This window comes from Tasmannia lanceolata, unplaced genomic scaffold, assembly GCF_043159265.1.
Source record: "Tasmannia lanceolata isolate RefF3 unplaced genomic scaffold, GAP_Taslan_0.1 ptg000015l, whole genome shotgun sequence".
In the NCBI taxonomy this organism is placed as follows: Eukaryota; Viridiplantae; Streptophyta; class Magnoliopsida; order Canellales; family Winteraceae; genus Tasmannia; species Tasmannia lanceolata.
The window spans coordinates 8,421,197-8,446,914 of NW_027518692.1; the positions used below are offsets into that span (position 1 = coordinate 8,421,197).

Here is a 25,718-nt window from a genome sequence, read left to right on the forward strand (position 1 = left end):
TCTAAAGTATCCATAATCATATCATTTCCCTCTAAATCCTGGGAAGGGAAAAAAAAAAAATCCAAGAAATTTTTTCCCATCAGAAATGTTTTTTCTTGCAATCCAAACAGGGCAAAGGAAATGATGGTAACAAGTGTTGAAAGGCGCAACAGGCTAAGTTGAAAGACGCACTCCCCTGTTTTGATAATAGCACTCTCTATTTTATTTTAGGCTTACCTTCGCGCGTGGTGCGCGTGCAGCCAACTCCCACGCTCCTTCTCATCCATGACCCGCTGAGTGTCTTTTCCTCCACCTCCCACTTTTCTCCTTCACACATACGAATTTTCCAATGTCTTTCGCCTCTCTCTTTAATCCCTCATTTTCTCCTTTTCTTTCCATTTCAATTCCCGCCAATAAAAAAATCTCATTCCCAAATTTCAAACCGATAACAAGATTTCGCTCTCTAATAACGTCAAGCAGCTTCAGCTGGGGCGATGTCCTTTCAATTTCTCAAACCCTAGATGACAATAGAGATGACCCCTCAAACCCTCTTCAAGGTTACTTCGAGAAAGTCAAAACCTGCAATCGAGGTTCTGTAAGTGCCCAATCTTCTCATCTTTTTGAATTTTTTAGAACTGTTTGATTATAGAAAGATGGTTGATTGAGATTTGTTCGGATTTGAATTCATCTGATTGTTGCTGTTTTAGCTTGCAGGAAAAACAATCGGAGTTCGTTCCCTTCACAATCGATGATCGAATTGTCGGATATATACATAAGCGGTAAATAACAGCTTTGATTTTAATTATATGATTTAGGTATCTTTGGAGGCAAAATTTCTCTTTTTTTTTCATATAATACACGTCTCACCGCTAAAACCAATCATACAATGTGTCCTAATCAAATTTGTGATTTATGTTAATCCAGAGATAATACATAAAGAGCCTAAACCATGTTAACGACATCATTGTATTTGCTTTCATAGTGCTTTGTTCCTTGATCTGAATTTTTACGAGTTTGAGCATTCCCTCCTCTTCATCAAGTAATATATGTCAAGGGGTTTGTTTTTATTCAAATTCATACCTTCCTGTTCCACATCTATTGACTCCTTTTGAATCATCAGGTTTACAAAAAGTTTTTGTTCCAAGTAGTGTGTCAATAGTTAGAAACAGTTCAGAACGACATTGACCATCTGTGGATCAACTGCTTAAAGAATACCACTAGAATCCTGGTTAGCCCATGTTGGTAGAGGTGGGTTTGCATCATAGTTTCAAAACTCTCCCACGTCATCGTCAACTCACCGAGTCGACTCCCTTTTTACTTGGCCGTGTTCTGGTCCAAGTCCGCATTTTTCCCTACAAATTCAATCAAAACTCCTTTGACTCTCCCGAGTTATGACCGCCTCATATGAGTACTCAGCCGCGTGACTAGGATATACTTTGGTCGCATTTTGGCCTGCATCCGCGTTTTAAAACACCAGTTTGCATTGTTGTATACGTCCAGGCATACATTATATGTGACACATTTTAAAACACTGATTTGCATGCTGCATACGTCCAGACATACGTTATATGTGACACATTTTCCTCAAAACATCTTCTAATTATTTAGAAATTATTTAGGTCTTTTTATTATGATTAAAAGTTCCCTACCTGATTTGTGTCCAAGATTTGGATGAACTGTGATGTTAAGGTTTACCAAGTACATGTCAACATCGTAGATGTGAAACCTTAGGTCTTATATCACTCCAGATGGGAAATACACTCTAGTTTGCAAATTTTCATACCACTTAGGTTTATTTTAGTTATTAACATGTTTTTTGTGAAACCATGATTGGCATTCTTGTATTTGGAAGCATCTCTTGAAGAACTAAACTCCCGAGCATTTTCTGGCTCCAACAGTGGAAGGTATACTTATCATAAAATTCGAGTACGTCCTAAGATTATATTTGTACTGATCGGCTTATTAATCTTGTGCAGCTTCATGGACCATTTAAAGAAGTATCAAGATGTGTTTACATTTCCACTTGGTAATAATCATGGTAGCAATGTCGGTGGCTTTATCACATTACATCCATCACTTCGATCACCAGATGATAGGACAAGAGCAATTGGAGGTGTAATTAAATGTCTGGGAGAAGAACTGATTCCAGGTATACGCAATGAGGTACTTCTTTTGGTCACCAAATTATATTTGATCCTCATCTTTGTTCCAGTGAGTTGCTATTATTTTTCATGTTACATGGGACCATGATTGTTGCATATATTGTTAAAAAAAACCCCTTTCAGTAGTGCTGAAAGTTTGAGATTTGAGGTTTGTTTTGCTACTAAGATAAAGCTTATTTTGCGTAGTAAAAAGTCCTAACACATTTTAATTTTGCTTCAGTACTGAATTTTGTATGCTGATTCTTTTCTTTTGTTGAAATTCTCAAACACTTAGTTTTGCCAGTAGTTTAATCATTTTCACATTATTTCACTAACTATTGATTATGTTGATTTCCACCAGCTATACCCTGTGACATCATCTTTTGGGATGCCAACGTTTTTCTCCCTAGAACGCGCAGCTGCTCCTTACTTCGGAATAAAGGTTTGCTATGTACTTTTCATAACACAATAAATTTCTTTTAGTAACTAGTCACAGTTGCCCTCGGATGATGTATTGCTTAAGAATAAGATGTCCAGCAAGTGGTCAATCTTAAACTCTCGATTACCCAGAAGAGATTGTAGATATTAAACCTTGCTTGTTTGGTTTGATCAGATGTATGGCAATAGGACCATGGAATAGAATGGTAAGAGATAGTAGGAGTCATTTGGTAGTCTCAGACAGAAATTTATTTGTGCAGTTCGATTGGATATCTATAGCATTCAAAGTTCTCCGTCTTTCTATGAGATTAAAAAACCGAAGGATATTTTCCTCATCCAGTTCCTATTTTCTCCCTTCTTCCTATACTAGTTGTTGCAGAGAAGATGAAGAGGAGAAAAAGTGAGTTAGGGAAATCTCCCCCTCACTTGTGTATATATATGAAGAGAGAATATTACATATGACCATGATGCCCTTGGGCATATTCATACATCTAACACTCCCCCTCTAGCTGGAATGTAAATGTCAAACATTCCTAGCTTGCTGCAAATATCACTCAATTTTGCTTTGTTCAATGGCTTGGTCAACATATCAGTTAATTGGTCCACCGATCTAGTGAACACTGTGCATATCTCCCCTTTATGAATCCTATGCCAGATGAAGTGGCAATCGACCTCAATGTGTTTGGTCCTCTCATGAAAGACTGGATTTGTGGCAATGTGAATGGGGGCTTTGTTGTCACAATATAACTGAGAAGGAGATGATGGAGGAAAACCAATTTCTGACAAAAGAGAGCGAAACCAGAGAAGCTCTCCACTTGTGTGGGCCATGGTTCTATATTTAGCCTTTGCACTAGATTTAGAGATAACATCCTGCTTCTTACTTCGCCATGACACAAGGTTACCTCCCACAAATGTGCAATACCCTGTGGTAGATCTACTGTCAGTTGATGATCCCGCCCAATCTGCATCTGTGTACCCTTCTATCTTCTGATGTCCATACTTCTTGAACAACAAATCTCTAGTTGGAGCACTTTTCAAGTATTGAAGAATTTGAAGAACTGCTGCCCAATGTGAAGTACGAGGTGAGCTCATATGTTGGCTGACAACGCCAACAACAAAGGAAATGTGTAGGTGAGTGACTGTAAGATATATAAGTTTACCAATCAATCTCCTGTATCTGCCAGGATCATCCAATAAGTCTCCCTCTTTAGGAAGTAATCTTACATTTGGGTCCATGGAAACTGAGGTAGGTTTCACTCCAAGATAACTTGTTTTGTCATGTAAGTCTAAGACGTATTTCCTCTGTGAGAGGGAGATCCCCCTGGTGGAATACTCTACCTCAATGCCAAGGAAGTATCTTAGACGCCCCAAATTTTTGGTAGAGAACTCTTCTTGCAAGGTCTTCAAATGCTGGATCCCCACTGAATCATTGCCAGTAATGATGATGTCATTAACATAGACTATCAATAGCACACAACCAACTGCAGATTGACGACTGAAGACAGAGTGATCAACTGCACATTGCTTCATACCAAAATGCATGATAGCATCACTAAACCTCCCAAAGCATGCTCTCTAGGGGATTGCTTGAGGCCTAGATGGATTTCTTCAGTCGACATAAGGAGGGCATCTCCCCCTGAGCAACATACCCAAGAGGTTGCTCCATGTACACGCCATCCGTGAGCTCACCATGAAGGAATGCATTTTTGACATCTAACTGATCTAGAGGCTAGCCATGGTTGAAAGCAAGAGACAGGAGAACACGAACAAAGGGTATCTTCGCAACCGGAGAAAATGTCTCACCATAGTCGACGCCAAAGGTTTGAGTATAACCTTTGGCAAACAAGCGTGCCTTAAGGTGCTCAACATATCCACCAGGCAAGTATTTAACCATGTAAACCCAACGACAACCAACGGATGAGCACCAGGAGGAAGAGGTATTAAATCCCAAGTCCGATTCGCCTTAAGGGCCTCCATCTCGAGATCCATAGTTGCCCGCCACCCCGGGTGATCAAATTCCTCAAGCAAGGACTGTGGCAAACAGAAGACAATGAAGACACAAAACTATGAAAAATAAGGGTGAGAGAATCACAGGAAATGACAGAAGAGAAATGATGACCAATACTATGAGAACGAGTACGAGAAGAAATAGGGGAGTTGACAAGTACCTCTGAAGTGGAATGAGGTATCACCTCTTGAGCTGGCGATCGCATTGCCGGAGAGGAATGAGCTGCAGATTTGAGTTGACGCTAATAGGTCTTCTTAGTTACTGGCTGTGTTGCGTGGATTCTTCATGACAGTGGGCCGAATCGCGTGTCGAGACGTTTCGACACGGATTCGGACACTGATACGCGGTGGATTTGGTGAGATACGTGTCAAGACGTTTTCACCCAGTCAACACCGTCTTTGATGCGAATCCGACAAGGCATGTAGCTATAATTAATGCGAATCCGGCCAATCCATACGTTACACTGTATTTTCCCCAAGATAAACATTAAAAAAGGATTCGTCAGAGAGACTTGCTACACGCATGCAGCTTTAATTAATGTGAATCTCGTGATTTCTTACCTTTCTCGATTTTTTTCCAAGATATACATAAAAAAAATATTCCACCGATAGACTTGCTATGATTTATAAAAGATAAAAATGGGCAGCTTACAGATATTATAGGTTTCCAGATATTTCTTCCAAGATGTTACATAAAAAATGATTCGTTAGTGTCAAACTTTGCTGGTTTGAAAAAAAGATAGATAGAATTTCCATTTAGGGGGCGTCTCTCACGATAACATGAGCCCTGGGAAGACTCGACTCATCCATCTGCCTTCTTGGTGGGAGAGAGACGCTCTTTCTATCTTCTTCATACGAGTAGGGTTTTTCTTCCTATTTTCTACTGGTTCAAGGCGATTTCAGTCCTTCCGTGAAAAGGGTTGCCGTCTACTCCATCCTTCCGTGAAGGAGAAGAAGAAGAAGAAGAAGAAGGAGGGAAAAGATCCAATTTCCAAGTATTTATTTTCTCACCTTCTTCTTCTTTCTCCTCCGCCTTCTCTCTCACTTTGAAAAGATGCCGAGTTTTTTTTTTTTGAACGGCATTCTGAGTTTTTCTATCCTCACAGATTTCTGTAAAAACAGATTTGTCTTATGAATGATGGTCCAAAGCAAATCCCTTGATAATTAAAAGACCTATATTGGCTGGCTTTTGCATGAGAGTGTCTCCACCTTACACTAAAGGTTTTCAACAGATGTCGTTTTATTCACCAGGTGTCTGTTCTCTCATGAAACAACAAACAATTTTATTTTTATAAAGGGATTTGTTAGCGACCATTGCAGAAGACATTTCGTGGGCTTGCAGTTGCAAGAGAGAGTATCCACATAGACTCACTTCTCAAGTTTTTGTCTTACTAATGAGGTGTTCTCTCTCATAACAAATTTTGTCTTATGCATGATAGTCCATAGCAAATCCACTTATAAAAATACCTATATTGGCTGGCTGTTGCATGAGAGTGTGTCCACGTTTTTATAAAGTTCTCAACATATGTCATTTTATTCACCATGTGTCTGTTCTCTCATGAAACGACAAACAATTTTATTTTTATAAAGGGATTTGTTAGGGACCATTGCAGAAGACATTTCCTGGGCTTGCAGTTGCAAGAGAGAGTATCCACATAGACTCACTTCTCAAAGTTTTTGTCTTACTAATGAGGTGTTCTCTCTCATAACAAATTTTGTCTGATGCATGATAGTCCATAGCAAATCCATTTATAAAAATACCTATATTGGCTGGTTGTTGCATGAGAATGTGTCCACGTATACTCAGTTCTCTACAGATTTTGTCTTATTCAGGAGGTGTCTATTCTCTCATGCAACAGCCAACAAATTTATTCTCTTTTATTAATATATCACCTTTAAAAAAAGGATTTTTTTTTTGGAAATAATATAATCACGGCTTTCCTTCTTATTGTACACCTGTACTATGCATGGGTCATGGGTGTACATTAGGAGCACGGTATCACATTAACTATGCATGGGTGAACAGTAGGATTTATTTCTCCCATAGGATGCCTTTCAAGCTAATATCATAAAAAATGGCACTTGTTATAGTTTTTTTCATGAACTGCCTGTATTTACAAAAACTATAACTTGTCCATCCAGATTAAGATTTACTAAATTAACTAATTATATATTTCTAGATTAATTTTCAATTTAGTACCCAAGACAAGAAAATATTCACAAAATATACTTTTTCACAGGTAAAATGTCTACTAGTAACAATACGGACAAAGATGTTAACGAGAATGTAGATGTCCCACTGTGGAATCATGTAGAGAAGTTCTGCTGGTGTGAAGGTGGGGGAGGAAATTGGCAGATCAAATGTAAGTTTTGTAATGAAGAATTCAGAGGCTCATATTCAAGAGTGAAATCCCACTTGCTGTATATTAGTGGGAAAGGAGTTAGAAAATGTACTGCATTAGACCTCACGATGTTAAATACCTTAAATAAAGAAAGTGATGAAGCGGATAGAAGAAAGCAAATGGCAAATGCGGCAGCTAAGGCAGCTTCAGTACCACTGTCAAAAATGACAATTGACGACTCTATTAGAAAAAGGAAACTTTTAGAGAGTCTGATTGCCCAGTCATTTAACATGGCTTCTAGGGATGAGATGGATACAATGATAGGTCGCGTGCTTTATTCTTCGGGGCTATCATTTAATCTTGTCCGATCTCCTTATTTTAGAGCAGTGATAAAATATGCTTGTGATAGTAATTTAAAGGGTTACACGCCACCATCTTACAACAAGCTCAGGACAACTCTACTTGCAAGGGAAAAGGGCAATCTTGACAATATTTTAAATATTATCAGAGCGGCATGGAATCGAACAGGGGTATTTATAGTGTCTGATGGATGGACAGATGTGTAAAGGAGACCACTCATAAATTTTATGGTTGTTTCACAGAGTAAACCTATGTTTTTAAAATCTGTTGATGCGAGTGGAGAATACAAGGATGCGTCGTACATGGCAAAATTATTTCTTGAAGTTATTTCTGAGGTTGGGCTAGAGAAGGTGGTGCAAATTGTCACTGATAATGCACCTGTTTGTAGATCTGTAGGGCTACAGGTTGAAACCATTCACCCACACATATTTTAGACACCGTGTGTAGTCCATACACTGAACTTGGCTTTGAAGAACATATGTTCGCCGAGTAACACAATTGAGAATTTTGAAGCGATTATACAGTGTGAATGGATAGTGGATATTGACAAAGACGTGAAGTTGATTAGAAATTTCGTTGTGAATCATTCAATGGCACTCGCCATTTTCAATAGATTTTCAAAGTTGAAATTATTAGGTTTGGCTGAAACAAGATTTGCATCCACAATTCAGATGGTTGCATGAGTTCAAAAAGTCAAAACGGCTCTTGAAAAGATGGTGATGTCTGAAGACTGGAGACATTATAAAGATACTGCCGACGTCCAGAAAGCAAATAAGATAAATGAGTGTACAGTGTCCGATACATGGTGAGACAATGTTGATTATATGTTGAGCTTCACTGAGCCCATTGTGTCCATGTTGAGGGCCTATGACACTGATAGTCCTACACTACATCTTGTGTATGAGATGTGGGATTCTATGATTGAGAAAGCGAAGGACATTATTTTTCATCATGAGATGAAAGATCCTCATTTAGATACTTCGGCATTTTATGATGTGGTACAGACTATTTTGCTTAGTAGATGGAACAAAAGCAACACTCCTTTACATTGTATGGCCCACAGTCTGAATCCGAAGTATTACAGTGATCGATGGCTATCTGAGGGCGATGCAGATCAAAATCGGGAGTCTCCACACGTAGATAGAGAAATATCAATTAATCGAGATAGATGTTTTGAGAGCCTCTTTCCAAAGGTAGCCGATCGACAATCCATTCGCAGTGAGTATGGACAATTTTCTACCGGAGTTGGTGACTATGGCTGTTGGGAGGTTATGTCTGATAGATATTCTGAAGATCCGATCGTGTGGTGGACGAAGAATGGCTCGAGCACTCCTATGTTACAGGCATTGGCGGCAAAAATTCTATCACAACCAGCTTCTTCATCGTGTTGTGAAAGAAATTGGAGCACGTTTGCACACATCCACTCTAACCAGATGACATCATCAAGAGTGGAAGACTTGGTCTTTGTGCATTCCAATTTACGTCTTTTATCAAGGCAGCAAAGTGAATATAAGGATGGTCCTTCATGACATTGGGATGCTGTGGGTGAAGGCTTAGCTGTTGAAGGGGCTTCCAGTCTTCAAGATGCTGAATTATACTTGGATGAGGATGATTTAGAGCCTTCATTGTTTGATGAAGACGAGCAAAGTGGAAAGAATTAGTAGAGGAAGGTACGTTTTTAAATATTTTATGTTCATTTTTTCTTTAATTTTTATTTCACAGTCTAAATATCATGCCTAACCATTCATGCACGAATATTTTTATTGCAGTTGATTGGAATTGGATTATGAGTTTTTGAGGAGCAGAATTGGAATTGGATTATGAGGTTTTGAGGAGCAGCAAGATGGGACAAATTTCGGCACTCCAAATATTTGAAGTTTTTTTGTTATCTTTTTTTGCATGTTGTTTGGGTTAGAGGCAAGGTTTATGCCTCCTTTGTAAGTTGTAATGTTATATTTTGATTAATGAATTGAAGGTGCGCCCGGGTTTTGAATTATGAAAGCATATTTCTATTTTGGTTAGAGGAACATTTTTTAGAATATTATTATGGTTGTTATATAGAGTTTTGAATTATGAAAGCATATTGAATGTTGCTTAATTTTTTTATTATATATATATATATATATTTAAAATTTTTAAATATTTAATTAATTTAATTAAAATACCGAATCTGAATCCCTATTTTTTGGGTTTGCTGAATCCGACACCCGAATCCGAATCCATGCAACATAGGTTACTGGTGGTGGATGAGTAGGTACCTGTAAGGGAGCAGAAGTTTCACAAACAGAGACAATCTCAGGCGTTGGTAATGGAGGAGGTGGAGAGGGAGTGACTACCGTGTCGGGAAGAACAGAAATAGGTAGAGGAAGGTCTGAATAAGGAGAGAGGGGGGCAGTATCCGTAGGGCTGAGAAAGTAGGACTCAGTCTCAAAGAAGGTGACATCTGCTGAGACAAAGGTCTGACGTAGGCGTGGGCTATAACAACGATAACCTTTTTGGATCCGTGAGTATCCTAGAAAGATTCATCGTTCAGATCTAGGGTCCAACTTATCTAAACCAAGACCAAGGTTGTGGACAAAGCACACACAACCAAAGATCCTAGGAGTGAGAGGGAACGGGTCATGATGAGGACGTAAAGTAGGTGTGGAACCTCCAAGAACCGAGGAAGGAAGCCGATTGGTAAGGTAGCTTGCAGTAAGAACCGCATCACCCCAATTAGTCTTTGGAACCCGCATTTGAAGAAGAAGAGTACGGGCCCCATCCAGTAAGGATCTCATCTTCCGTTCTGCTACACCATTTTGCTGAGAGGTGTGAACACATGAAGATTGATGAAGAATACCACGAGTAGAAAGGAACTCATCAAAACCATGTGATTTGGAGAAATACTCCCCTACATTATCAGTGCGAAAACATTTGAGGGTACAATTAAATTGATTGGTAACTTCAGCATGAATAGTACGAAAAACAGAGAAAACTTCTGAATGATCCTTAAGTAAATAAAGCCGAGTCATGCGTGAATAATCATCAATAAAGATAACAAAATATCGATGTCCAAACATAGAGGTAGTTCGCGCGGGACCCAGACATCAGAATGCACTAAATCAAAAGGGTGTGAGACCCAACTAATAGGTCTAGAAGGAAAGGACACCCGGTGGTGTTTTTCAAGTTCATAGGCCTCGCACTGAAAAAGACTGAACATGTGAAGAAATAATAGATGTCCGCCGTAACCACTCAAGGCAAGGATGACCAAGACGACAGTGCGACTGATAGGCGTCGATGGAGCTGTGCAAAATGGCACGGCGAGGGTCACAGTCCAAACGATAAAGCCCATCCACCTCATGGCCCGAGCCAATCGTCCGCCAAGTCAAGAGATCCTGAAAAAATAATAAGAGGGATAAAATGAGGCAAAACAATTAAGATATTTAGTAAGCTGACTGACTGAAAGTAAACTAAAAGGGGACTTGGGAACATATAATACAGAGGACAATGATAGGCCAGGACGAGGGGAGATATTTCCAACACCAGAGATAGGAGTAGAGCTCCCATCAGCAAGTGTAATGGACTGAGAATAAAGGAAACAGCTGTGGAGACCCTCGGGCAGCACCTGGGCCAGGTGGTGTAGACTCAGATATTTGGTAATCATGACCATTGTATGACCTTTGCCTCGGCTTTGGTCATAACCTCCCTTTGGAAATCTATCCTGTCATCCATTAACCTAAGAGTAGATTCCAACATCTACTCTGTAGGAGTCAAGATGATCTCTGAGGATAGTATTAACAGTCTGGCGATGTCGGTAATGGGGGAATCTAGTAGTAAGGATATATTGGCTGCTTGTGAGGGCCCCAAGCACTAGCAGGCTTTCGGTACTCAATCGCCGGCGATGGCTGTCCCACCTGAAATGGTGACAGACGCTAATCCCGGGGGCTGTAATATCGCGAGGGAGCCGGTGGTGGGCCCTTGTTTGAATTTTGAATTATCCAAGTCCTTGCCTTGCCCTGCCGCCAACAACTCGCCAGAAAGCCGAGAAGCTGTCGTGCGTGGGAGGTGGGGGTTAGACTAGAGGTGGATCGGCCCCGTAAACATTAATTGCTGCAGCACGAGGCGAGAAAGGAAAAGCCCTCCGTAAAGATATTGCTGACAGTTGTATATTGAATTCAGCTAAGGAGAAAAAGGCTCTAAAAATAAAAACCAGATTTAATAATGAAAGTAAAAGTTCTAAGGAGAAGCGCCTACGTACATGGAAAGGTAATATACCCCGTAGAAGTACTAATTCGGAAGTACGGGTGCTAGCTACTTGAGATGGTCTCTCTGTCTTTACAAGAAAACTTAAAGGTATATTTATGAAAGAGGATCACAGGAGGAGGAGACTTTTGTTGATTCTCTGAAGCTCCTTCGAAATTTTGACAACATCACTACACCAGCTATGCCAGGGAAGGAAGCGAGTCAGGGTGGAAACATCCCAGTCGCCTAGGACTTTTTATATGAGGCTGGAGATCTTGAACTCCTAAAAGATCTTCGCTACAATGAAAATCTAGCTAGGAAGGAATCACCCGCCCCTTGTGAGGCTTCACTTAGCCCGCTAAAGAAGCGTTGGGCACAGCTAAGGAAAAATTCTACCAGCAACACCAGCATCGACCTTAATCCCTCTGAATCGACAAGTGATAAAGAATTGCATTTACCTCTCCTTGAACTCCCCATGTTCGGCAAAATATTAGAAAAGGAAAGACGCACCCGGCGGCGCCTCTAGGAGGAGGAGAGAAGGACTGTAATTAGGGACCTGGAGAATAATCGGGACCCGAATCATGAGGTTGTTGCTACTTCGGACATCTTAAGACGGGAAGTAGATCAGGGAGCCGGCGAGCCCCCAGGGCCTAGTGGGGATCTTAAAGGTAAGGCAAAACGGGTTGATGATTGTTCAGAAGAATCAAGGAGTCGTGGACCGTTCTCAGAAGAATTTGATGACTTGTTAACAATGGGGGATGTTTTTGGGATTGAATATGATGAAGACTTGGGGCCAACCAAAGACATGTTTCTAGAAATGGCGGCAAGAGATAAGGTAGTGAAGGAGGTAAGAGAAAAAGAAGCTGAGAAGAAGGTTGGGGAAGAGGTTTAAACAACTAGCTCCTATCTTAGATCAATACTTTTTCTGAGCTGGGCTCAGGATTAAAGGGAGGATGATTGCTATGCTGAATAGTTGGTGGTTAAAGGAGTCTTTTTGAAACCTTCAGCAGAGGCCGTCGGAAGAACTTAAGTATGGAAGGTCATTGATAAGTTCACGAGTCTTTTGCTACCTGAGGCATTTCTGTGGCTCCCCTTTGAGGATTTGCTATGGTCTGATTAAATTTGTCGTTTTAAGTATTCCTGAGGAAGTATCTGACTGGATGAAACGTTGAAGATCTTCACTAATATTAGTCCGGAGGTTTTAGTTGCTGATTTGGGAATCTCAACATTTTGGTTGTGGGTTTGTTGATGGTAAATCCTGCTGCTGACAACCATCTAAGATAGCTAATGTTCAAATAGCATTGTGAAATACCTGTCTATATCTAGAAATACTCAATATGCAATAGTCATGGCTTGAGAGACTCTGTCTTTCTTGTCTGGATTCTCTAGCCTTATACTTTCTTGGAGGTTCATGTCTGATCTAGAGTTTCAGAACTTCAGAGTGCAAGTTTGGTCTTTGTTAGAAAAACTAGTTTATCCGTAGTTCTAGAGGGGTACAGACGTAGGTGTACAAAGAATTTTTTGGGAGTTATAAAGAAAACAGGGTGATGAAAGGAAGAAAGGAGTAATTTAGGAATTTGTATTTCTTCTTACTTTTTGCATCTTCAAATTGGCCTCGGGGTATGCCCGTGCCTTCATCCTTTAATATTTTGTTAAGCAGGATGGGACTCATGGTCTCGAATGCTACCTTAATATTAATGAAATATGTCAATTTTCAAAAAAAAAAAAAGAATAAAGGGGACGAAATGAACTAAGTGAGGAAGAAGTACCTGCCATATGATTGGAGGCTCCAGAATCAATGATCCAAGAGCTGGAGCTAGTAAGAAAAGATGCAAGAGAGCTACCTGGCTGAGCGAAACCGACACTTGGGGGGTTGCTGGTCAACCTGAGGCGCTGGAACTCATCATAATCAGCACGAGATAGAAAGACCTCATCAGCAGTAGGGACTGGGCTGGAATGATATGGAGAAGCCAAGGATGCTGAAGTATCCGGTGTTGAAAGGTGCTCGGAGCGGCCAAAACGAGGCTCTGATGAAGGGCGGAGCTCAGGGTGTTGAGCATACCACGTCTCAAGATAATGTCCATCACGGCGATAGTGAGAGCAATAGGGGTGTGGGCGACGTCCACGGCTAGCATGATGATCACGGCTAGCATGATGATCACGGCCAGCACCACCACGACCACCACGTCCAGTGTCACGACCACGACCAAAGGTGACTCCACCATGAGTAGCACGATCACCCACTCCATATGCCGCTGTGGCAATGTTATCAACAGAGGGAACCAACACAGAGTCACCAAGAAGGCACTGTTGGACTTCAAATATACCTCCTGAAGGGAAGGCATAGTGCCTGAGCCAAAAATCTGCTGTCGAAGAGGAAGAAAGTCAGGGCCTAAGGTCTCAAGGAAGTGAACAACCCGAAGCTGATCACGCTGTTGGGCGGCCAGAGTCAGGTCAGTGGTGAGAGGTATAAGAACATCCAGCTGCTGGCAATGGAAAACAAACTGACTATAATAAGTAGAAAGGGGGGTGTCACCACGCTTGAGATGCATACACTATGAATAGGTGGCACAAATGCGGGCGAGGTTGCCTACCCCAGAGTAGACAACAACAGTCTGATCCCAAATCTTTCGCGAAGTCGGAAGGTGGATCATGGTACCGGCAATCTGAGGAATCATACTCTGCCAGAGGAGAGTACGAATAAGTGCATCATCCTGTTCCCACTTCTCATAAGAGGGATCAGTGGTAGCAGGAGGATCACGACGAATAATGGACACCTTCTCCCTAGCAATGAGGTACATCTCCACAGCCACTTTCCAATTTATGTAATTGGAACCATCAAGCTTGACTGTGGTCATGGGTGAGAATGAACCGTCCACCGAAGAAGAGAGACTATAGGACGAGGAGGATGTGCGTGGCGGAGGGGCAGAAGGCTCCCCAAGGGAGGGATCCTCAATGATGTGGGAATACATGGGAAGAAAATCCGAAGCGAAAAACCTATTGACGAAAAGGAGCAACTCAAGGATGGAGATCGTAGAAATCAATAATGGAGATCGCGGTTCCGGAAGGAAACACCACGGAACGAAGGCATAGAGGGCCTCGAAGACATAAAAAGAAAATAAGAAGAATTCGGAGCCACGGAGAAAAGAGGAGAAGATTATTAGAGATTTAATCCATGAGGAAAGGCAAGGGGATTAGGGTTACGGAAGGGGAGAGGAGGTTATGGAAGGGAGGTGAGGGATGGGGATGGGTTACAAGCGGAGGGGTGAGTTACGGGGGGAGGGTACAGGAACTGGTGGGGGTTTGGGGGCGTGGGTATACGGGAGAAGAAAGAGGGGAGGGTGGAGTTATCGTATGGGGGTGGGGAGTGGAGTTACATATGGGGTAGGGGGCCGAAAGAGGGGAGCGTGGAGTTATCGTACGAGGAGGGGGGGGGGGGGGAGGTTACGTACGGGGTGGGGTGGCCGAGAGATGGGAGAGGGATGGAGAGAGTTGAGGGAGAGGGAGAGGGAAGGTGGTGCCGAGGGATGGGAGGGAAGGAGGTTGGTGAGGGGGGCGACGATGGTGGTCAGTTTCTTGATGTATCTATTGCTCATGAAATTTGGAAGGCTGCATGATTCCCATGCCACAATTTGAGCATAGCAATTTGATCAATCATGTGCAATACGGTTAGGAAAACCCCTTATGATTGTGCTTGAAAGTTTAAGTATTTTCTCGTCATAAAAAAAGTATTTTCTCTAAATTGAAATTTATATTACATAGGTTTTGCTAATGAAGAGTTTGCACTAATCCCTGCTTACCTACGAAAAAAAAGAGTTTAGCACTAATTGGATGATTTTTGTTCGTTCCTAAATTTGATGTGAAAAAACATGTATGCTTACCATTTAAGGTTGCTAACTAAAAAGCTATATTACACCATTCAGATTCAGTATATTATTTTCGTAGGACTTTTTTTTTTTACATATGCCACCTCTATGCGTGCTTGGGCTTCTTGTATGTTGTATTTAAGCTTCAAAATCTGTTAATTTTTTTTCAGTCATTTTAAAGCTCTCTCTAGTTGATGTGCAGAATGTATTTTTCATGTCTGTATTGATAATCTCATACCCTTCCTTTTCTTCGAGAACAGGCATATGGTGTCCATATGAATGGCTATGTCGATAGGCATGGGGAGAAGTTCCTGTGGATAGGGAAGAGAAGCGATCTTAAGCCCACATTCCCCGGAATGCTCGACCATCTTGTTGCTGGGGGACTTGTCTGTAATGAATCTCTTGTCTTTTTTACTTATTTTATTGCAGTAACACATAAAGTCATGAAGTGGATGTATTGAATGTTGTTTCTGCAGTACACATGCCCTATCAGGCTATCACTAAAATGCTTGGAATATTTGTTGGCCATTTGTTGGTATCAAGCTTGAACTTTAACTAACTGTTCACATGTTTTCCTTTATAATTTGTTCCATTTATATGATGTTCATCCAACCCAATGTTTGTTATTCTTAATGTTGTTTTACATTTGTTGTTGTTTTTTTCCCAAATCATTAATTTATTTATCCCCTACTGGATTTGTAATTTTGTATGTACTAGTTTTTGCCCAAAAGTCACCTGCAAATTGGTCTTTAGTCATTCAAAAGGCTTATTTGACTGAAGAACTTTCGTCGGCCCTTTTAGAATGTCGCGCTGCTCAGAATTCACAAATGAAAGATATTTACATCAGAACCTTTGCATGTTTACTATAATTTCCATTATGATAATGTTTCTTACTATCCTACTAATATTTTGATGACAAATCTTAACCATTAGGAAATATAATGTACAGACCAATTTAGTAATTTTGGTTGGTGTATGACATGCGGTAGTAGACAAAGTTGAGCCTTCTCCCTATTGGTGAATATCTCAAGTGCATAACATCAAGATCAGAGGTTCAAACTTCACTTTTACCTATCAAAAGAATGGTCTTAGATTGGTGGTGGCCTGGTGTTGGGAAAGACTCTTCAAGAGAGTTTCCTTCTCAAAGAGTTTCTTTAGAAATGACCCTAATAATCTTGATCCCATGACAATGTGGTGAATAAAAACCTGCACAGTTTTTGCAGAGGGTGGTGGTGAAGTAGGCTACATGGGCATCAAAAGGCTTAAATTCACATTTGTTAAGTGTTAGGGTTATGGTTCTAACGCACATATTACTAGCATAAATGACAGTATTTTATATTTTTTTATTTCAGCTCGACGTGAATATGATGGATTTCTGTGGTCTAGGATGTGCACTGTGGATTAGAAAAGAAGCCCTTCAAAAACTTTAATATATTTTTAAAAAATTACATAATATCTACTGGTTTCAAATTCATGGATTGCCTACTTTCTATTGGAACACAAATACTGTTGACACAATTCGTTGCTGAAGAGGTAGTTATGTATGATTCGATGGCTTATATCGCGACTGGATGGGGCTGGGCTATGTGAGCAAATATCAAACATTGACAATGATCTTGGGGATGCCTTGATGTTTGAGACTTTGATGGAAAAGTGAGTAGTGATCTCATGTTTAGAGAGAGTGGATTCCAAAGTCAAAAACCTGACTATGGAAAGTCTGGTCTTGTGTTTGGAGAGACTCCATGCCATAGTCAAGAAATTGACTATTGGAAAATCAAACAATGAAAGGATGGAGGTGATGGATGTGGAAAGCCATGTCTAGAATAACCACTAGTTGGGATGATTTTGATTCATATCTTCACCAATCTAGCCTATGGTCTGTGCTCTTATGATTTCCACTAAATATTTTTTTTTCCTGAAGCCGTGGATGATGATAAATGGTGTAAAAACCATATCCTTCTTAACTTTCTAGGTTAGGTATTAACAAATTTATGACTCCAAAGCATCCACTCATTTTTTCTACTATCTAGATGGTACAAATAAATACTTTAATATGAAACTTGGAAGGTTTGCATGATGCGTTTATACCAAAAATCGATGGCGGAGTTGATGTTTTTTTTTTTTTTTTTTTTTTATGGTTTTTTGTTTATGGCTGAGTTGATGGTTATATGCAAATAAATACTTTAATATTAAACTTGGAAGGTTTGCATGATGAGTTTATCACAAAAACCGATGGCTGAGTTGCAAATCTGTTGACCTATTTTCAATGAATATTCTTCTGCCAGTTGAACATACATCATCTTCAATTTGTACCTATTCATGGTCTACTCATGCAACACTTTCTCCTTGGATAATATGGACTGGTGGTAAAGTAGTAGGGTTTATATTTTTGTATTGGTGACTGCAGCCCCATGGGATTACCTGCAAAGAGAATCTTCTGAAGGAGTGTGAAGAGGAAGCAGGAATTTCAAGATCCATTGCTAACACGTATGTTTTCACTTACAATTTAGTCATTAAGTTGGTTGCTTCTCAATATATACAATATGAGTTTGCAGTTTGTTGCATGGTACAAAAGTTGAAATGGTATGCTAATGATGCATCTGAAACACATATATTCAACATATGCCATTCTTGAAAGAGAAAATGGTTTCTACACACGTGTAGATAAGTTATCTACACACTAGCTTAAAATCATGGTTTTAAATTTTGGCCGAAAAATCTGAGGTCGAAATTTCAGATTTCGGTTGGGGTCTTGGGACCGAAACCGAAACCACCTAAATCCAAAATTTCGGCCAGAATCCCAAATTTCGGAAATTTCGCGGGAAAATGTAATTTTTTTCCCAAAATTTCGGCCGACCACAATAATGAAATTTGATTTTTTTAACTGAATTTCGGCCAAAATTTCGGTTTCGGCTATGTCCGAAACCGAAATTGAAACCGAAATTGTAAACCTTGCTTGAAATTCACACCTAATCAGGGCTGAAAAACCTTGAATATTTGAAGTGAATTGTTATGACTGCTAAACTTCGATTTGGTGGGCAAGCTCTGATTGGTTGCCTCTTTTAGACTTTTAGTGCTATGCTTCTTACTAAGTTACTATTGGTCTCCCCAAAGTACATGTCTTGATCATCTTTTTCCGTGTTTTTCCCACTTCTATGCCATAGAGATGATTACTTGGTATCAGTTTCGTTTACTGAATTGAAATGATGTAATTTATTCCTTTTGAAACTTTAATTAGAGAATATATTAAAAGCAGCAACCCTCTGTAACTATGCTACTAAGTCTTTCACTTTGGATTCAATGACAAGCTCTTGCAAATGGTCTATATTGTTATTTTGTAGTAATGTTGTGGCCAAGGACAAGCTCTTTCACCTTAGTAACTTTGTGACCAACGAACAAGCTCTTACAAATGATCTTTTTTCATGATTTTTCCCCAAGTCTTAGAAACTTTGATGATTGATGGCATCAAAAGTTAGGATAAGGCAATCATCATTGGTGAGATTGTGCAATTTGTTTTGCTCGTGTTCATTAGAGGGAAATACGTTCCCTACTCTGGAGGAGATTTTTTTTACCAGGTCGACCAGGGGGACGGGTCTTTGGATGCGGTTTTCAGTGTAGAGGAAGTTCATAATGATTTGTTTGCGTTGAAAGGGGATCGAGCTCTGGGCCCAAATAGTTTTTGAATCACCTTCCATATTTTATGGGAAACTGTGAAAAGGGACTTGTTCGCTTTGCTTGAGGCTTTTCAAGGGGATTGGTCTTTGTAGAAAAGCACGGGGGCTTCCTTTATCGCTCTTATTCCTAAGGAGAGAGCTGTCCGCATCTCTGATTTCCGCCCTATAAAATTGGTGGGGTATGTTTATAAAGTGTTGGCTAAGGTTCCGACTGGTTGGGTGAAGGGATTCCTAAACAAAGTTATCTCTCAAAGACGGAGTGCCTTCTTTCAGGGTAGAGAACTCCTCGATTAAGCGCTTATTGCCAATGAGTTGGAGTACTACAATCACAACCAAATTAAAGGTGTGGTCTGTAAAATTAGCATGGGGTAAGCATACGACAGAGTCAAATAGGGGTTTCTAGTGATGTGGCGGATAGGCTTTGGTTCAAGGTGGCAATACTGGATGTACAGATGTGTTTCTTTTGTGTGGTGAAAGTTCAACAGGAATGATATATTATTACAAAAGAATGTAAATGGCTAAGCTACCCTATCCTAGATGCAACAGAAAGCATTTAATATTGTCAACAAAGTAATTGATATTGGAAGAGAGAAAATGATGTACAAAAATGACTTGAAGAAGAGACAAATTCAAGGAAGCATCATAGGTTATACCTCTAAGACCAGTTGGTTGTTTACAAAATCTATCTTTGTAACTATGAGAAAATAGAATTTCCTTACCGGCTTAGCGATGCAGAAATCAGCAGCACTACCTAAAAACAGTCTAGATCTATTTCAAAAGAGGAACAAAGGAAGAGAAAAGAATATAAGGGGCCCAAGCGAACCCATGCTACTAATGACGGGATAACACCTGTTGTCATCAAAATTTGTATGGAGATTTCAAACTTCTTATCGGTGAAATTTGCAGGGTTTCCAAGATTTTGATGTGCTTTCTTCTCAGTAGGCTGTATAAAAAGAATTATGGAATTATCGATTTTCCGTATATTTTCTGATATTTTATGATTTTTCTCATTGTTCCTGCACTATTTTCCAAATCAAATGCTAAGAACGATGGTTGGTACCCTTTTTCTGGGTGTCCAATATAATTCTTGAAACTTTGGGAAATTCTTTAATGACTGATCCAAAACTGCATTGATGAACTGTTTCTCTCACTGGTAACTTACTTGGATTGTGCTTGTTAAACGTATGCTACATTGAAAAGAATCAATATTAGTTGTCCATTAGTTTAATATACACGAATGACAGATATAAAGTCCTTTCACAATTTGGCTTTAGTTTTGAAACATTTTTGTATCTATGGACCTTTTACCTATAGGGATTTGTTTTGACAAAAAATTAGAAACTATTCCCACTTTGCATCTTTTGAAATGATTTCAGGTTAGTGAAACAAATACTAGAGATTTTGAAAATGGATAAATTCATCCTTAGTTTTCAATCATACAGACTTAGACAAATTCATTTATTCGCCTTTGTGCATTCAACTTCATATTTTGATCGTAAACTCTCTAGAATATAATTAAGCAAGAACTTATCAATTGCATCGTTGAACTTATCATATTTCACCATTGAGTATTTCCAAGTACTTGTAGACAGCTTCTGAACATTCAACTGGGATTTTGTCCCAAGAACTTTCCAGAGACCGATTTCAAGTCTGAACGCAAAATAGCCCTTCTAGATCAAGATTATTTGGATTTATGACCTACTTGTAGATCTTTGTGTGCTCTGATCCTCCATTTTTATCGGAGTTTTTGCAACAAATCTCAATTAAATAATACTGACAATGTAGTAATTGTAATTACAGAGCGATCCCGGTTGGAGCTGTATCTTATATGGACATCGATGGGTATTGTTACAAGAGGGATGTTCTTTTCTGCTATGATTTAAAACTTCCTAATGAATTCATCCCAGAAAATCAAGGTGAGTATCTTCTAGATATTGACTTCCTATTTTTCTTGGAAATTACAATCTTGTCACATGTGTTACGCCACTCATATTTATTTTGTGTTACAACATTGTGCTTGCATTATTTAGTGCTGTATTGGACTTCTGGACTATGCAATCAAGCTTGATCTTATAAAATATGCCTCGAAATGGGGAGATAGTCTGCAACCTTGAGCTGTCCCCCATTGTCACTCAAGAATTTTAGTAGTTTCATGATTTTCATCATTTATATGCACTACAAGAAGAAGAAGAAAACAAGAAAACACACCACGGAGAATTGAGGGTGGTTATCTTAAGCAGTTTCCATGGTTCATTTAGCTTCTATGTATTTATTTTTGTGATAATGCCCCTTGAAAGTATTGCATTCTGTTTTTTTTTCTTCAGGTGTTTGTTTATGTAATAAATTGGCTTAAATCATATTTGGCAGATGGAGAGGTGGATGGTTTCAGGTTGATCCCAATAGGCCAAGTAGCAAATATCATTCGAAGCACGGATTCTTTCAAGCCAAATTGTTCCCTTGTCATCATTGATTTCCTCTTTCGTCATGGGTACTGATTTCGTCCTTTTCTCCTGCTATGATCTTTTGTTCTACAATTTAAAGGAGTGTTTCTCAAATTTGAAACATTTTTTCACCAACAAACAAAACAAAAGGTATCTTTATAGGAATTAGCAGCCAGAATACATTCTTAATGTACAAAAGGGAAATGATATTTACACCACCCTTTTCCAGTATTTCCACCCCCTTTTGTTTGTCTTTTCCTGGAAGTTAAACGAAAAGGGGTGGATATGCCATCATTTTTAGGAAAAGACAAGAAAAAGTGGATTGAAATATCATTTCCCTACAAGGAAACATAGATGAAATGCCATGTAAATTTAAAATTTGAAATCTTGGCCCCTGTTTGGACTTTTGATTGCAGGAATTTTTTGGAAAGGAAAAAAATTTGAAAAATTTCTACTTTTTTGCACATTGAAAGATGCAACTTGAACCAATCCTATTCAATTTTTACTAAGAGGGACATTCGTTTTATGATAATATCCCTCTAAATTAACCATATTCATGTAATTTCCGTCTAAATCGTGGAAAGAAAAAATTTCCCGAGAAAGAAGTTTCCATCAGAAATGTTTTTCTTACAATCCAAACAGGGCCTTCTTAGTAGTGAATCAAATCTACTAAAACTTTTGATATGTTTATCCATTTCATTTGAATATATTTTGAATTGCAGGTGCATAAGCCCCGATGATTGCGGCTACTTACAATTACTGCAGAGCTTGAGGAGTGGAGATTGCTCCTAAATTATTCCTTTTTTGTGTTCTTCTATGAACTGAATTGAGATGGATATACTATTAAACGTCTAATTGATCACATCGGTAATAACTTGGATCATCATGGTGTACCAGTTGTGTTACTGCCGCAATTTGAGAACTCAGTGAGTCGACTCGAGACTCAATCAAAGTGATTCGAGTTCCTGTACGACTGAGAAACATATAAGCCTCAATCAGGTGTCACTTTAGTTTCAAGTTTTGAACTGATTCAAATCCTTGACTTTGTACATAATTAAAGTTGAAGTTAAATTTTAAAAAGATATTAGGCTCCTTCCTAACAGACACTAATTGGGTCTTGTTTGGAAGGAGCCTAATTTCTTTTTCAAATTAAAAAAAATAAGACACTAATTGGGTCCTGTTTTACTAATTGAAAAAACATAAAAAAATGTCAAAAAAATCCCCAATATCGAAACAAGGAGACGGCGAGGTCAGATTACTCGAGTCGAATCGCTTTAAACTTCCATTAAAGTTTAGTTTTATGATCCAACCATATGGTAGGGCCACATCTTGGTGCAACTTTGATCTTCGCTCACTACTAATTGGTATGTCTCCCTTGCTAGTACAAACCCAAAGGCAATTACAGAACAAGCTTATCGTAAGAGCATAGGAATAACGATATCCGATTAGTAGTATCTCCGATTCGGCCATAATAAAATTTAAAGGGAAATGATATCAGCACGACCATGTTTTATTAACTACTCAAACTCAGCTCATCTTTTGTTATCTAAAGTAAGTGTGAAGCAACCAATTACTCCAAAAGCTTAAGCTGTTGGAGTTATTTGATCATTTAGACTTCAACAAAGACAGCTTGTGAGATTTGCTAGCTAGTTTTGCTTTGCGGAAAGCCATTTCACAGCTGTCTTTTGCAGGTGGGAACAACCACATCAGATGAATTAAATGAAGGAGACAAAATCTGCCAAAAGTCAACCTGTGTGCTGTTGTCACGTGCAAAAGCCATATGCAAAATGGCCTTCCGCATACCCAAATCCACAAATCATTTTCCCACAAAAATTTTTCTAATAAGACGATTTGTGATAGAATTTTTCCAAACCACCACCTTTGGGACTGATGGGGTATAAAAACAGCAGCCTATTAGCTGTCAACACGTGGCCCGAGGATGGCCCACCGCAGATCCCGCGTCAGCAGGGGTACAATGACTTGGAGAACTGGGGGGCAACTGATGGGGTATAAAAACAGCAGCCTATTAGCTGTCGACACGTGGCCCGAGGATGGCCCACCGCAGATCCCGCGTCAGCAGGGGTAGCTTGGTAATTACCGCAGAGTAGGTGAACTCGAACCTATAGCTGGCCGACACCTATCCTGGGATAATAACTCTCCAACTACCCCAGGTTTCCTTCTATAAAAGGGCTTCCAAAGCTCATAAAAATAGGTAATAACTTCTGACCCACCACTCTTAAACAAGCTCTGCACTCCTGCTCATACTGACTTGAGTGTCGAAGGGCCTGGTTGGTCTTCTGACCTCGTTCGCTCCTTGTGCAGGACTCAACTCCTTCACTTTCGTTCCTCAAGATTCAACTCATCCACTTCAGCTCCTCGGGTCCTCCAGCTCGGCTCTTACGTCATTGTCATATCTGTTACCGATTTTAGGCCTAACAGATTGGCGCCATCCGTGGGACCACGAACTAAAAGGTGTTCGAATCCCCTTACAAAATGGCAGGATGGAGGAATGCTCGGGTACCAACTGCACGGACTACCCGAGCCGTGTTGCCTCGCAGGACCCAGAGCGAGCGGATCGCCTTGCAGGTGGTTGCTCCCTTTGCCACAGCAGAGCAAAGCCCACCTCGTTCGGAGCACCTCAACCCTGCGCCCACTCCGGATCAAGTTCAAGCTCTCTTCCAACAGATGACTGCTCTTGTCGATCAATATCAACATCTGATCCAAACGCCTCAACAACATCCTCCAGAAGCTCCACGACCTGTACAGGAAAGGTCGAACGACCACAGGGGAGAGTCAATGCGCCACGGTGAGGACCGAACTCACCACTCCACGAGACAAGTCCAGCACCCCAGAGCCAGGCACGCCTATACAGAACCTCACCACCGCTGGAGATCGCGGTTCCGCTCTGCACGAAAGCATCGAGCCCAAGCAGACCGCACGCTGCAAAAAACTCTGGCCTCATCGTAGGAGTCCGGCTCTGCGGCGAGCCAATCGGTGGAGAGAAACAGGTCACTAGACCGTAGAGCTGATCCGATGCTACGGAGGATGGAAGAAATGGACCATCGAATAAAAGAGCTGGCAAAGGATCAGAGCCAGCCCGCTTCGAGGGCGTTCTCAAGCAGAACGCCGTTCACTGACGATGTCATGGGTGCCCCAGCGCCCAGAGGATTTAAAATGCCAACCGTCTCGCAATACGACGGGACCACTGACCCTGTGGAGTACTTGGAGACATTTAGGACAATGATGCTCCTCCACGGCGCGTCAGACGACTTCCTTTGTAGAGCATTCCCGACCACACTGACTGGTGCGGCCCGGGACTGGTACTCAAGGATCAAACCGAACTCCATCAGCAACTTTGAGGACTTTGGGGATGATCTGGTCCGTCACTTCATGAGCAGCCGTAGGCCAAGAAAAACAACAGCATCCTTGATGGCCTTGCGGCAAGAGGATAATGAACCTCTGAAGGCATTCGTAAGCCGCTTCAACAGGGAGGCACTCCAAGTGCCAAATCTAGATCCCTCAGCCGCCACAAACGCGCTTCTCACGGGTGCTAGATCTAATGATTTCCGCCGGTCAGTGGCTCACCGAAACCCGCACTCACTGGCAGATCTGATGGCCGGAGCAGAAGAGTATATATCCGTGGAAGAGACACTGGCGGCTCTGGACTAAAATCGGAGGAGAACCTCTGAAGACAAGAACCCTACCAAGCAGCGTAGGGATGATAAGACCGTCAGAAGAGAAAAGTCCCCCCAGAGGAGGGAAGAGAACTTTACCCCTCTCAACAGCTCTCGGAGGCACATACTAGCCACTATCAGTAGGGAAGAGTTCGTAAGGTGGCCGACCAGAATGATCTCCAAGGAAAATAGGAGAGACAAGTCGAAGTGCTGTCGGTTCCACAGGGACCACGGTCACGACACGGATGAATGCTGGCAGCTCAAGGAAGAAATCGAGCTGCTGATTGGCCGGGGATACTTGAAGAAGTATGTCATAAGCGACAGCCACAGAAGTGAGCGCAAAGGGTAAAGTCCCTAGGGCCGGAGCCCTCGGCGGTCACCGCCGCCCCTTGCCCGGGGTCAATCTCCTCCGCCATCCAGTCCACACCAGAGGCACACCGATCCCAACCAAGGGGAGTCATCGGCACGATTATGGGCGGACCCGCCGCTGGGGGCACATCATCTGCTGCAAGAAAAGCATATGCACGCCGAGTCAACGCCGTGCACGCATGCAGCAAGAAGATGAGGACGGAGAA

The 25,718-nt window shown here is 40.8% G+C and overlaps 1 protein-coding gene across 3 annotated transcripts; it reads left to right on the forward strand.

The window, feature by feature from the left end:
- Window positions 1-223: 223 nt before the first annotated feature.
- On the forward strand, window positions 224-22,439 carry LOC143847563 (nudix hydrolase 20, chloroplastic-like). 3 transcript variants are annotated; one of them, XM_077356454.1, is made up of 9 exons: window positions 248-574; window positions 694-758; window positions 1,956-2,142; window positions 2,482-2,562; window positions 15,615-15,740; window positions 17,762-17,841; window positions 20,829-20,944; window positions 21,396-21,516; window positions 22,192-22,439. In XM_077356454.1, exons 1-9 carry the CDS (start codon window positions 329-331, stop codon window positions 22,259-22,261), a joined length of 1,092 nt encoding a protein of 363 aa, XP_077212569.1. In that variant the 5' UTR covers window positions 248-328; the 3' UTR covers window positions 22,262-22,439. The 3 variants fall into 3 exon arrangements, 1 of the variants encoding a protein (XP_077212569.1); XR_013235080.1 differs by lacking the exons at window positions 15,615-15,740; window positions 17,762-17,841; window positions 20,829-20,944; window positions 21,396-21,516; window positions 22,192-22,439 and adding exons at window positions 6,806-8,937; window positions 9,037-14,728 and having other exon boundaries at window positions 224-574; window positions 1,956-2,128; XR_013235081.1 differs by lacking the exons at window positions 15,615-15,740; window positions 17,762-17,841; window positions 20,829-20,944; window positions 21,396-21,516; window positions 22,192-22,439 and adding exons at window positions 6,806-8,937; window positions 9,037-14,733 and having other exon boundaries at window positions 435-574; window positions 687-758; window positions 1,956-2,128.
- Window positions 22,440-25,718: the final 3,279 nt, after the last annotated feature.

Coding starts and splice junctions, on each gene's coding strand:
- LOC143847563 (XM_077356454.1), top strand. CDS start 329: ATGTCTTTCGCCTCTCTCTTTAATCCCTCATTTTCTCCTTTTCTTTCC. Junction 575..693: donor AAACCTGCAATCGAGGTTCT/GTAAGTGCCCAA, acceptor TTTAGCTTGCAG/GAAAAACAATCGGAGTTCGT. Junction 759..1,955: donor GTCGGATATATACATAAGCG/GTAAATAACAGC, acceptor AATCTTGTGCAG/CTTCATGGACCATTTAAAGA.